This window comes from Capricornis sumatraensis, chromosome 4 (genome assembly GCF_032405125.1).
Source record: "Capricornis sumatraensis isolate serow.1 chromosome 4, serow.2, whole genome shotgun sequence".
Classification (NCBI taxonomy): domain Eukaryota; kingdom Metazoa; phylum Chordata; class Mammalia; order Artiodactyla; family Bovidae; genus Capricornis; species Capricornis sumatraensis.
Window position 1 is genome coordinate 72125984 of NC_091072.1, and position 13300 is coordinate 72139283.

The 13300-nt window shown below is 54.9% G+C and overlaps 1 protein-coding gene across 1 annotated transcript; it reads left to right on the forward strand.

Annotated features, from left to right (window-relative positions):
- On the forward strand, positions 1 to 7603 carry LOC138078035 (keratin, type II cytoskeletal 71). Its single transcript, XM_068970499.1, has 9 exons — positions 1 to 447; positions 2851 to 3065; positions 3524 to 3584; positions 4092 to 4187; positions 4532 to 4696; positions 4896 to 5021; positions 5701 to 5921; positions 6558 to 6592; positions 7392 to 7603. The coding sequence occupies exons 1-9, from the start codon at positions 1 to 3 to the stop codon at positions 7601 to 7603; spliced, it is 1578 nt and encodes a 525-aa protein (XP_068826600.1).
- The last annotated feature ends 5697 nt before the right edge of the window (positions 7604 to 13300 follow it).

Below are 13300 nucleotides of genomic sequence, written 5' to 3' on the forward strand. Positions count from 1 at the left end.
ATGAGCCGCCAATTCACCTGCAAGGCCGGAGCCGCTGCCAAGGGAGGCTTCAGTGGCTGCTCAGCTGTGCTCTCCGGAGGCAGCACGTCCTCCTACCGGGCAGGAGGCAAAGGGCTCAGCGGGGGCTTCGGAAGTCGGAGCCTTTACAGCCTGGGTGGCGTCCGGAGCATCTCCTTCAACGTGGCCAGCGGCAGTGGGAAGAGTGGAGGTTATGGATTTGGCCGAGGCCGGGCCAGTGGTTTCGCCGGCAGCATGTTTGGCAGTGTGGCCCTGGGGCCCATATGCCCAACTGTGTGCCCACCTGGAGGCATCCACCAGGTCACTGTCAACGAGAGCCTCCTGGCCCCCCTCAACGTGGAGCTGGACCCCGAGATCCAGAAAGTGCGTGCCCAGGAGCGGGAGCAGATCAAGGCTCTGAACAACAAGTTCGCCTCCTTCATTGACAAGGTGGGTCTGCTAGGACCTGGGGACCTGTAAACAGCCCTTGTCTTTTCTTCTTGGAACATGTGCTTTTGTTGCAGCAAGAGGGATTGAGATTAGAAATGGGAAGGCACGTAATCCAGGGTGACTGAATTAAGGTTTCCTGTATAGTCTTCCTTGAGAAAAGACAGGCAGATCAATCTCTACTGGCAGAGGCTTGTCAGGGTTACTGAAAGGAGCTCCAAAGAGAAGACAGACCCTTGCTTCTTACCCTTGAGAGCCAGCTTGGTGCTACTGCTAAGCCTGGGCCCAAGCAGGCTATAAGCAGGAAGGGGCCAGGAAAGCTGTCCCCCTCCTATCATTGCAAGCTGAGCTCATCCTCTAGTCCTTTGACAGAAGGACTGGGAGCACCAGCGAATGGTCCTTTATGGCTGGCTTGGCCATGGGCTTTAGTTTTGGTGGGTGAGGACTCTCTTGAGAGGCAGAAGAGCACGGTGGGGATGAGGTCTCCACAGCGCTCTGAAGTCAGACCCAGTTTCCACCTTGGCCCCATCACTGACCAGCTGTGTGACTTTGTGTGGCTAAGCCAGTCACGTAGCCAGCTGTGTGGATGGGTGGAGAGTCATCCACCCTGTTTATGCCTCTGTTTCCTCATCTCCACCATGGAGATAATAACCTACCTCTTGGGGCCACTATCAGATTTGTGAAAGAAAATGCATGTGAAGATCTTGTCATGATGCCTGATGCATGCTAAGTACTCCCCAGATGGCAGTGACTGTTATTATCATTTTTATCTCCGAAAGCTGAAGGAGGGGTGTTGGGAAGGAGAAAAATCAAAGGTCTGGAAGAAGCCTCAAGGGATCATCCAGTCCAGATAGGTCCTGCCTTTTTGCAGATAAGAAATGATTGCTCCCATTTTGCAAGTCAGCAAAGGCAAGGGGCAATGCCATGCCCAAGGTCATCTCCAGGCAAGGGAAGGTGCAGTTGGAGGCTCAGCCTCCTGACTCCAGACCCAGTACTGGGCACTGGAGGACTCTGCTGGCTACATGACAGTCAGGCACCAAGGGTGGGCCAGCCCAGGACAAGGCCTATGTTGTAACAGTCAATGGCCATCAAAACCTTGCATCCTCACAGCTCTGGACTCCAGTTCGGAGCAGTTCCTGTTCCCTCTGCTCACTTCAGGGGCTGCACTGTCTCTGTGGCTTCTTACCCCCTAACCCTTTTCACATCTGGAAGAGCAAAGTATTCTGAGGTTTGGGGTCTGGGGATGTGGGAGTGGACTGACCTTGGGCTGAGCTGGTCAAACCTCATTAACGAGTGACAGTCTGGAGACACGGAAAGAAAGACAAGCATGAAGATAGTCACCTCTGTGAAAAAGGTGGTCTGTCTGGGGTGCCTCTGGGCTCAAACGCTTGGAGGTTTCCTAAATAATTTTGGTCCCTAGAGGAGTACAATCCCATAAGCCCAGGAAGCCAGGGGCGATGGGTACAGCCTATCAGCCATCCAGATGCGCATTGTGCTGTCCTGGGAGTAGGGTTTTCTCTGTGGTGAATACTCAGTCTTATGGGTAGACTTGAAAGAGTCAGGATTGCTTAAACCAAACCAAATGCTGGCAGATCTGCTGGAAGCAAGCTGTTTGGTGACCAATCCCACCTCAACACTGAAGCCCAGACAGTTTTCTGATGTCCTGTGTTTCTGACTTTAAGGAACACAACCTTGTTTAAAGCAGCTGTGCTCACATTCGATTGAGAGAAGTCACATTCAAAACAGAAAAACCAAAAATCAACCCAAACCAAACAAGAGCAGTGGCTGCAGATCCACCAGCTCCGGCCAGTTTCCTGGCCTAGTGAGGCTACGATGGCATGGGAGTTCTGTCTGTCCACCTTGCTCCATGAGCTACGTTTGCTCTAGGGAAGATAGTTCTGAGGAGCAGGACTAGGGGAGTAGGAAGAGGCCTTGAGAAAGATGGAGTTGGACTCTGATGAAGGAATTTAGAACACCCAGGAGTTCTTGGTCCATTGAGCCTCTTGATCATGAAATACTGGAAAATGAAGAGCAGTCTCCTGTCTTTTGAGTGGTCAGCCTTTCCAGAGATGGATTCAGCCTGACTCTGTTGCAGTAAATTCAGGCTCACCCCTGCCCTGGACTGGTTTGGCCATAGTGGATTCAGAGTGATCAGATGCATGGGTTATTGGAACATATATCTGGGTTCAGTTCTGGGCTCTGATATTTATTAAACCACTGGACCTTGGGAGAGGTCAACTTCTCAGTTTCCTTTCCACAGAATAAGGTTAAAGATGCATGCACCTCAAATAGCTGTTGTGAGGGGTAGAGGAGAAAATGCAGGGGGACCGCTTTGCCCAGTGCCCTAGAAGTGACGGGTGTGATGGTTTCCATGGAGGCTCAACGTTTCTGGGCATTGGGTTTCAGGTGAGGTTCCTGGAGCAGCAGAACCAGGTGCTGGAGACCAAGTGGGAGCTGCTGCAGCAGCTGGACCTGAACAACTGTAAGAACAACCTGGAGCCCATCCTCGAGGGCTACATCAGCAACCTGCGCAAGCAGCTGGAGACGCTGTCCGGGGACCGGGTGAGGCTGGACTCGGAGCTGAGGAGTGTACGGGACGTGGTGGAGGACTACAAGAAGAGGTGAGTGGGGAGGGGACTCCCTGTAGCTGCATGACTCTCCCTGTCCCTTTTGAGCAGGAGTGGGCAGCTACCCCAGCTTGAAGTTTTTGGAGGCAGGGGGCAGTGTTCCTTGTCATACCAAGCAGAATCACCCCAAGATAGCTCTGGGACTTGCTCCCTGATCCTCCAGCCTGGCAGTTGGGACAGATGGGTGGTTTCCCTCAGGATGTTCATGCCACATGCTCTTCCTCATTTTTGAAGCTGAATCTCCAATAATCTCCTTCTTCCAAAATTGGTGACCACATCCCCTCCTCCAGGAAGCCTTCTCGCCTGGCTGGCCCCACAGGCCCTGGACTCTGCAGGCCCTCCAGCATCTGTGCCCTCTGTCAAGCACACTGCCCCCAGCTCAGGATCTTCCCTGGGCAAGCGAGGGTTCTCAGTGAGACATATTAACCAAAAAAGCCCTGGCATTCCCACAGGTATGAGGAAGAAATCAACAGGCGGACAGCGGCAGAGAATGAGTTTGTGCTGCTCAAGAAGGTGAGGGGGTAGGCCGGTCTGGGGTCTGGGGGTGGCCTGGGATCTGGTGGAGCTGAGCTCTGCTTTCAAAGAAAGTGAGCTTATTCCAAAACGGTGAGGGGAAGGCAGGGGAAAACCACAATGCAAGACTATCCAGAGAAGGGAAAAAAGACAGGATGGGGGCATCCTTGAGTGCTTAGTGGGGGCAGAATTCTCCCACAGTGGAGAACAGCAGAGGACAGCACCCAGAAGTCCCTTGCAGCTGCAGGCCTGGCTCGGATGCCACTGGATTACTGACAGCAGTCTGGCTGGGGCTCCTTTTCTTAGCGGGGCACCCCATCCCTACTGCTGAGAGAGCCCATTTGCAGGATGGGGCAGGGCTGGGCGCTCTGCTCCTTCCTCCCCTTTCTCATGAGCCTCCCAAAGAGGAGAGGCGGCTAGTTCCCTGTGCAAGGGAGCAGCCTGCGGTGTGTGTTGCCTTCTCGGCTGCAGTGGCGGTGACCTGGGGATGGCTGGGCTATCTTTCAGGATGTGGATGCGGCTTATGCCAATAAGGTGGAGTTGCAGGCCAAGGTGGACTCCATGGACCAGGAGATCAAGTTCTTCAAGTGTCTCTATGAAGCTGTAAGTCTATCTCTCCATTCCACCCCTCTGAGGGCTCCATTAGGGTAAGACTCTCTTCTGAGACACCCAGGAGGGACACCCAGGCCCCTGCTCGCATCTATTCATCTCCATTTCAGCCCTGAGAGGCTCCTCACCTCCACTCTCTGGGTGGGAGGGAAATGGTCCTGGCCTTACCTCCCTGGCAGCGGGACTCTGCCTGGGGCCTGGAGGGGGCTCACTATGCACCGTGAGCTGCAGTCTTGGTTTGGAGCCTCTAAATGGCATCACTGGGATTTGTTCACTTATGAGGGAGGTTGTTGACCTCCATCAGTCACGTCTTGAGACCATCACTGTTTCCCCTGCAGGAGATCGCTCAGATCCAGTCCCACATCAGCGACATGTCTGTCATCCTGTCCATGGATAACAACCGCGACCTGAACCTGGACAGCATTATTGACGAGGTCCGTGCCCAGTATGAGGACATTGCCCTGAAGAGCAAGGCTGAGGCTGAGGCCCTGTACCAAACCAAGGTGAGCTGGGCTGAGGCCAGGCCGGGGAGGGTGACCCCCTTCGACAGGAGGGCTGGGCCAGATCATTTTCAGAGCGGAGACAATATCCAGTTAAGTGTCCAGCATGTCCTGTCCCCATGACATCACCAACCCCAGCCACCGTGCACTCCCACAACACACTCATCACCCCTAACCATGGCTCTGTTCTTTGGGTCCCCAGTTCCAGGAGTTGCAGCTCGCAGCCGGCCGGCATGGGGACGACCTCAAAAACACCAAGAATGAGATCTCGGAGCTCACCCGGCTCATCCAGAGAATCCGCTCAGAGATTGAGAATGTGAAGAAGCAGGTGAGACGGCTGGTTGCCTTTGCCTGGGGCAGACGGGCACAATTGGTGGGGGGTGGGGGCGGAGGTGATGAATGGGCTGAGGGTGTCAGCCTCCCAAATCTCTGCCCAGGAAGGGAAAGGGGGCAAACAGGTCACCACATCAAACCCTTAGAGCAGGCATCCCTGGGGTGTCTCCACTGCGGCTCAAGTGCTGGGGGTGTGGTAAGCTCTTGGGAAATAATAGTTGATCCTAGAGCATCTCCTTCCCCATGCCCTTGTCTCTGACCCCACATACCTGGGCAGCCACTGACATTGTACCTTCAATACAGTGTTCCAGTGGTCTCTTCTCCCAGACTTTAAAGTCAGGAGCAGAAGGCTGAGCTCTACTCTCACTCACTTTGTATTCTCAGCATAGGCTGGCCAAATAAATGACTTTGCAAGGAACCGAGTGGTGCTGAATCTATCAGGGCTGCAGAATGCACTATTTTTCATTCACCAATGTCTAAACACAAGGCAGTGAAGCCAAAGCTAAGGAAGGACTTGCCAATGCCAGAAAGGGCTCCAACTAGAAGAGGAACAGGGAGGTCTGACAGGTGGAGGTGGGCGTGTCTGCTTCAGAATCTCAGAGAATGAGTGGGACTTGGATGTGGATGATTCCAGGGAGCCCTTCTGGTTTCCAACTCTCCAATTCCCCATTTAGGCTTCCAACCTGGAGACTGCCATCGCTGATGCTGAACAGAGGGGTGACAATGCTCTGAAGGATGCCAGGGCCAAGCTGGACGAGCTGGAGGCCGCCCTGCACCAGTCCAAGGAGGAGCTGGCCAGGATGATGCGCGAGTACCAGGAACTCATGAGCCTGAAGCTGGCCCTGGACATGGAGATCGCCACCTACCGCAAGCTGCTGGAGAGTGAGGAGTGCAGGTAATGGGGCACGCTATGGCAGGAAGGCCCCGGGGGTTGGGGAAGGACCCAAGGAGAAAGGCCAACACATCCTAATCTAGAAAAGATGAGTTCCTGGGGAGTGAAGAGGTGGTGATGCTAGGGAAAATAACAGAATTGATAATACCTACCCAGACATGAGTGCTTACTTCATACCAGGCACTGTGCTACATGGATTGGCTCATTCAATCCTCACTACTTCCCTGTGTGTACCTGGGCACACTCCCATTCCCGCCAAAAAGAAAAAGAAAAACCCATTACTTGTTCCATCTTCCTTAACTGCCCAGGTCCAAGAGAGAGATGGGCGGCCACTCCAGCATCCCCAGTGCTCTTGGGAGAAGGAAAGGATCAATGCCTGGGTCTGACCTTTGGGAGGTGTCATGCTGTCTCTCAGATGTTAAACCTCATTAGGTTTAACTGGGATGGTTGCCTGGTTATCCCAAAGATTCAAGGGTGTCCCCCATAGCTCCTCAGGCTCTGTGCCAGAGGAGCCCTGGAATTTCCATAGGTGTCTACTGAGTTCAGAAACCCACGTTAGTCTGGTGGGGGCACTAGCTTTTAGGTTAATAGATTGCAGGTTGAATGACTGCTTGCTCTTATTTCTCCCCTTGTTAACAGGATGTCAGGAGAATTTCCCTCCCCTGTCAGCATCTGTAAGTATGCTTGGACCTAAAACTGTACACTCTGTGGACTTGAAAGGGCCTTAGTTATACCCCATGTGTGGAGATGAGCAATCTAAGGACCAGAGAGGGAAACCTTTGGCTGAAATCACACAGCCAGATAGCAGGGCATGGCCAAGCAATCGGGCCTCCTGACTCCTAGCCCAGGGCTCCTTCTCACTTACCACTGTCTACTTGCTCCCAGGGGATGGCAGCTAGGAAGGCTCTCACCATGGGAATGGGGAAACAAAGGACATGGTGCAAGACAATAAGTATGGGTGAGAGGCCCGGAGAGCCAGGTTGCGAGGTTATGATCAGACCCGGGCTGGGGGACTGATGGACCTAGGAGGTCATGTTGATAGTTGTTAGATTTCTAGATTTCTCACCAGGGTTAAGAGTTAAATTGTAGCTTCCCAAAGATGCCCCTGGAGGACAGCTGGCAGGAGGCAGGAGGAAGAGGCTGGAGACTGAGAAGTTTAGAGAAAAGGCTAACAGAAGAGGCAGGAGGTGTCCAGAATGACACAAGAGTCCGTGGGTACCTGGACCAAAGAGGTGGACCTCTGAGAGTTAAGAATCAGCTGAATTGAGTATAAGCTGGGCAAACCAAGGGTAGGGCGTGGGGGGAGCAGTCTCTGCCATATTGTCCCCAGTGGGGAGGGAGTTGACTGTGACTGGGTCCCCCAGCCAACCTGTTGTTCCAAGAAGAGCCGCACCTGTCCTGGGGAAAGGCGGCCTCCTCTGGCCCAGCCCCTAGCTGTGCCTGCGGGCTGCTGACCCTGCTCTCCCCCCGCAGCCATCATCAGCAGCACCAGCGGCAGCGGCGGCTATGGCTTCCGGCCCAGCTCGGTCAGCGGAGGCTACGTGGCCAACAGCGGCAGCTGCATCTCTGGAGTGTGCAGTGTCCGCGGCGGGGAAAGCCGGAGCCGGAGCACCACCACCGACTACAAGGATGCCCTGGGGAAGGGCTCCAGCCTGAGTGCCCCCTCCAAGAAAGCCAGTCGGTAGAGTCCGCTGCCCTCCCGCCATCCCTGCGTCCCGGCTCTGGCTCACGCACATGCGCTCTCCCCAGCCCATTGTCAGCCCCAGCCCATTGTCAGCCCCACCCCCACCCCGCCCAGCCTGTTCTTGCACCTCCGGTGCTGGCCTTGGCCGCTCACTTCTCCCAGACTGTGTCTTGCTGAACCTGGACAGGTGTGGACAACTGAGCTTGGTGAAATTCCTCCTTGCACATGCTGGAGTTTGCCTCCTTGGCGGTGGTCCCTGACCCATGCCATGGGCTCCCAGCCTTTCGTCCTCTGCACAGCCTTTGACTCGGTGGCTGATTACTCTGTCTGGCTCCATGGGTCTCAGACCCAGGCCCTCTTCTCACACTGGGGCCTTTGTCCCAGCTGGCTCTGTGTTCAGGAAAAGGAGGGCTGAAGGACAGACCGACCAAGCGAAACCATCCCTACCCCACCCTGTCTGGCTCACGACTCATTCTGAGTGGACCGAGTACAACTCAGGGACTCTTTCTTCATTCTATCCTGCACCCCCAGCAGGGAAGAGGAGGCCCCTTCATTTCTCCTTTCTCCTTAATGACCCTCCCACTGCATCCTCAATAAACAGCACGATCTGACGGCTTGGTCTCTGAGTGGTCAAGGTGCGCGCACAGACCTCAGTTCAGATGCTCATGTGAGCACGCAGGCACATGGACACACACATTACACCATGGCATATCACCTGGGCAGGTTAATCTTCTCTGTAGAGCAGAAAAGAAGATGATTTCTGAGCCCACATGGCAGAGGGGCTGGGAGCACATGTTGGGCTGCAGGAACATGAAGTGTGGAGAAGAGCTGGGAAGTGAGAGGGAGAGGGCGTGGGGGAAAGAAAGGGAAAGCATAGCCAGGGTGTGTGTGTGGCCTGGTTTGTGGCTTTCAACAAAAGGGTTGCCTGTATCCACTGGCAGAAATGGTCCTGCTCTTGTCAGAGACTCCGGTCTCTTTCTGAGAACTGCTTGTTTCCTAGACGGTGGGAGCTTGGCAGGCAGTTATCTGCATTTGTTCAACCTGTGCCTCACTCTCACAGTCCTGTCTTCTGGGCAGGGTGGTGGATCTCCCAAGAAGGGTGGAGCTGGTGGGGACCCAACCCCCTGGCCCCTCTGTTAGAAAATCTAAGATAGGGAACAAGTTTTCAGAGCCTGAGCCCAGGGTGGAGCGGAGTGAGTTGGGCTGGGGCAGACTGTGAGGTTTAGTGACTATGCAGTTGGCACTTCCGGACACCTGTCTGTCCTGCTCCCACTGTGGGGAGGCCATCCCTGCCCTGTGGTGGGAAGGGCTGTAAGGAGGCAGATGGATGGATTCCACAGCAACAATAGAGAGCTGGCAAACCTCAGCCAGGAAGTCCCTGGAGTTCACAAGGGCTTCCAAAGATGGGGGAGGAGGGATTGGATAATAGGATGGATGGGCTAGGTTGGCAGATAGAACTTGAGAGTAGTGGCTAGGGCTTACAGCAAGGCCACAAGGCCAGGCAAGAACCCCCCACCACCCAGGAAGTGACCATTGGCCAGGGCTTCCAGGCTGCCCTCAACCAGGAAGTCAATGCCACCTTTCAGCAGGTGCGGGTAGAGGAGGGGCAAGCAGATCAAGACTCAGAAGCAAGTTTTGCTTCCCTGGTTGACAAGGTGAGGCTGGTGTGTATGTGTGCTTCCAGAACTGGGTAGAGACATTGCCATTTCCTCAGTAAAGGAGTCACGCACATCTGCTGTCTCTGCCACTCTCCTCCCTTTGCAGAAGTAAGGACTGAGGTGAGACAGCAGAAAGAACTTTCTGGTTGAGAGGTTTAGAAGAAATGCTAGATTCTCAAATGTGGGGATAGAGACTGTCTCTCTAGATGCTGCTGTTTTATCAACGAGGTTGTGGGGAGGGAGTGAAGACCACTCCCTTGTCTCTTTCTGCCCCAGGGCTCATGGGGGTCTTCTGGGTGGGCAGGGTGATTCTGGGTTCTGAGTCCATTTTCTAGAACAGCAGATCACAGTGCTGGAGAGTGAGTGAAGCTTCTTGCAGGAGGCAATCGGGAGCCACGCACTGAGGCCCCTGGTCAGGACTTAAGTTATCAGCTTGGCAGGTCTGAGAGTGGGATGGCTGGGCTGAATGTGCACTGCAGACTTGGTTTGGGGAACATGAGAGGGCCCTGGGGAGGGACTAATGACGATGACTAGCAAGTAGGGTGGCCACTATGTTACATGAGTCTACAAGGTCATTGGATTGTGGTTACTAAGAGCAATGGTTCTTCACATTGGCTGAAAAATAACCTGGGAATTTCAAAACAAATACTGTTGCTTGAGCCTCTATTACAAGTCACTTAAGTCAGGCTACTGGGGTGGGGTCCAAGTTTCACCAGTATCTTTTGAAGTTAGTGAAGGGATTCTAGGGAGCGGCTCGAGCTGAGAACCACTGGTCTAGGATGTGGTCTTAGGGATCCAGAAAGGAAGAATGCCGTGATCGATTAGTAATGCCTGCTGTGGCGGCCAGTGAAGGGAGTCGAGGCATAGGATGCCCTCTGTCGTTGGTGCTCACCTGTGGCTTCATGGTTTGCCGAGTACTTGCACACTCATCATCTGAACAGCATTGAAAGTGAGGGAATGCCACTCTTGTCATTTCACATATGAAAAAACAGGATCAGATCCTCTATCAACAACCATCCTAGGCTGGAGAAGACCTCAGGTACCCTGTCTCTTGCCTGAAGGACTGAGTGGAGAGTGGGGGCAGGGCTCTAGCTTAACGCACAAGTCTGGACTGGAGTAGGTGCTTGACAGTGCTGCCACCTGCCTGCTCCCCCGTCCTGGCAGGTTCCAGGGGGAGATCAACCACAGGGTCAGTGTGGAAGAGGGCTCAGGGTTGCCCTGACACACTGCAGGCCCCGATATCCTAATGTGCGGGCCCTCTGTGCTGCATAGCAGGAGCTGCTTTATCTTTTTCACCAGTGAAGGAACTGAGACCCAGGGAGGGGCAAGGGCCTCATCTAAGGTCACCTAGGTCATCAGGGGCGGAGCCAGGCTCAGACCCCAAAGTCCTATGATCTATCTGGTCAACACACCCATGGCAGGATGTCATCGGTCTGCAACAGGGGTGAGGGCGCTGTGCCTGAAGGTGGGTAGGTTAGGGACCTGAGAAGCCTCGGAAGTATAGGGGATTCTGGATGGTCAGAGAGGGGTGAGCACATTACAGCCTCCAGTGGCATCAGTGGACAGAGCAGTGCAGGTGGGCCTGTGGCAAATCAGGGCGGCTGGGGGAGGAGGCAGCAGAAGGGGCAGCAAGGCAGAGGCTGCTTTGCGGAGCAGATGGTGCATCATGTGGAGCCTTTTGCTTCTGCTCTTGGAAGCCCAGGATGGGCAGAGGGAAGAAACGGGGTCCCTGGAGACAGAGGAAAAGAGGTGTGGGCTCACTGTAACAGGGATGAGATCCAGGGTCCTTCCTACCCTCGGGATGTGGAGGGAACTTCAGTGGAGCTGAAGGCCCGGATGGAGGTGCTGTGTAGGGGTCCCATCAGGGCTGGCTCTGGGGGTCAGAGGTGTGATGGAGTCGGTTCTGGCCTCTCCAGGATGACACCGAGCTGAGGGTGCCCTTGGAGTTGCCACGGCCTGGGTTTCCTCTGCTGCTGAGCTGTTTCCATCTTCCCCACCCCCAGGATCACGTTTCATGCCCACTTCCCATGCACACACACCAAAACTGAACCTCAGGAAGGGAAAGTGATGGAGCCTGGGCCAGGTCGTTGACTCCAAACATTCCTCCTGAAGGGTTCCTGCCTGTTAGAACAGTTCATTCTGGACCCCCAGATCCAGCTGGTGTGAGGACAAAGGCCTGGTCATGTGCACGCAGAGTACAAGGTGTGTTTCTAAGTCAGGGAGTTCCTCAGGCTACAGTGTCATAAGAGCTGGCCTGCAGGCCTGGGGCTGAGCTTTTCACGGCCTTCCAGGAGGGAACCAACAGGCCTGGGCCTCAGACATGACCATGCTTCTGTCCACGGGCAACAAGCAGCTCCTGGGCCAGGCTGCATCATCCCAGTAGAAGAACATGATGGCCCTGCGGAGGGAGGCCCAAGCCCTGGAAGACCAAGAGCCCTGTAGTGCTCTCTAGCTGGGTTCCCTGACTAAAGGGCCAGGTCTAGGGCTTTAAATGGGCACCCAAAGTGGGAAGGGGATGACTAGGGGGCCCGCCTAACACCTCTCAGCCAGTCTCTGAGGCTGCAGGCAGGAACTGGAATGATAGGAGGTTAACCACCGGGGGGTGATGGAAACGTTGGGGCAGCTCTTAGGCTGGAGTCTGGTTTAGAGACAGCCTAGAGACTACTGGCCGGCTCCACTGCACAGGATGGCTTGTGTCAGAGGGAGCCTGGAGTGGAGCTGAGGGGCAAGGGCCGGGCTTGGATGGATCCCGAGGGTATAGAGGCTGTGGTTGGCCATATCAATGGAAGAAGAGTATAGAGAGGAGCCATCATGTATTCCTTTCCTCAGATGCAGATAGTGAAGGCCTTTGATACTTGGCAAGTGCCCCTTGCTTTCTGAGACCCTGTCTCTGCTCCCCTACCCACCTGACTCATCTCCTCCTCCCAGACCAATGACAGGGACAGAATCATCTTCACCTGTGTACTCCTGTGCCTGGCACACCATTTGTGCTCAGCACAAGTGGGTGAACTAAATGCTCCCCAATCCCCAGCAGACTCTGACTCCAGGCTGCCATGGTGGGTCCTGACAGGAGCTGGTCCTTGGTATAGGCTGAAGGCCCTGCTGAAGGCCCTGCAGCAGGAAGGCCAGATGTATCAGTGGCCCAGCTGGGGGACTATCAGGGGCTGAGTCAGGCTGGCTGTAGATGTGGACATTGGCACCCTTGGGACATCTCTGGAGGGCAAGGAGAGCAAAGGGAGTTCCAGATGGCATCCAGGGGTCCTGCCAAGGGGCTGAAGCCTCTTGACACTGACCTCTGCCCTGCTCCTCTTCTTCATCTGTGGAGCCTCAGCCCTTAGCCCCTTTCCCATACTTCAGGCCCAGAGTAGCAGGTAGGGGTCCTAGGACAGGATTCGGAAACCGATGTTTATGGAGCCCTAGCCCTGGGCTGGGCCCCTCTCTGAGGCAGGTGGTGCTGTTCCTAAGACAGACATGCTAACTCCAAGGCTACTGAGCAGTACCTGGAGCCAGGATTCCATGAGCTCTGTCTCCCAGAGCCCACACTCTTTCCACATCGCCACCCTGCCTCCTGGCATGGGAACGGCCTGCCTCTGCCCACCCAGCTGCTGTGCACTCATTCCCACCCTACCCTGACCTCCCACGGGCTCCCTGCCCATTCTCTGTTGGAACTTTCATAGTATTCTGTCATCTGAAGCCTGATGTCTGTGAGTCCTTGGCACTGGGCTGGGTTCCCTTTTCATCTGATTGCCATTAAGCCATCTCAGTTTTACATGCTGCCGGCTTCCTGCAGAAGCTGTGGCCCCACAGTCACTGGTCAGTCACAGTAGCCCATCCCCTCAATGTTGGGGGTCTTTAAGGCAGTACCTTGATCAAGCTTCTCTTGATCCTCGTCTCCCATGCTAGAGGCAGCCAGGGGTGGTGGCAGCCCTAGATCGGGGCGGGGGGGGGGGGAGGGAGCACAGTGATGAAGAGGTGATGAGTGCTTAGTTGCTCAGTCCTGTCCAACTCTGTGCAACCCCACGGACTGTAGCCTGACAGGC

Excerpts from the sequence above, each read along its gene's own strand:
- LOC138078035 (XM_068970499.1), top strand. The coding sequence starts at position 1 with ATGAGCCGCCAATTCACCTGCAAGGCCGGAGCCGCTGCCAAGGGAGGC. Across the intron at positions 3,066-3,523 it reads GTGGAGGACTACAAGAAGAG|GTATGAGGAAGAAATCAACA; the intron begins GTGAGTGGGGAG and ends GCATTCCCACAG. Across the intron at positions 5,922-6,557 it reads CTGGAGAGTGAGGAGTGCAG|GATGTCAGGAGAATTTCCCT; the intron begins GTAATGGGGCAC and ends CCTTGTTAACAG.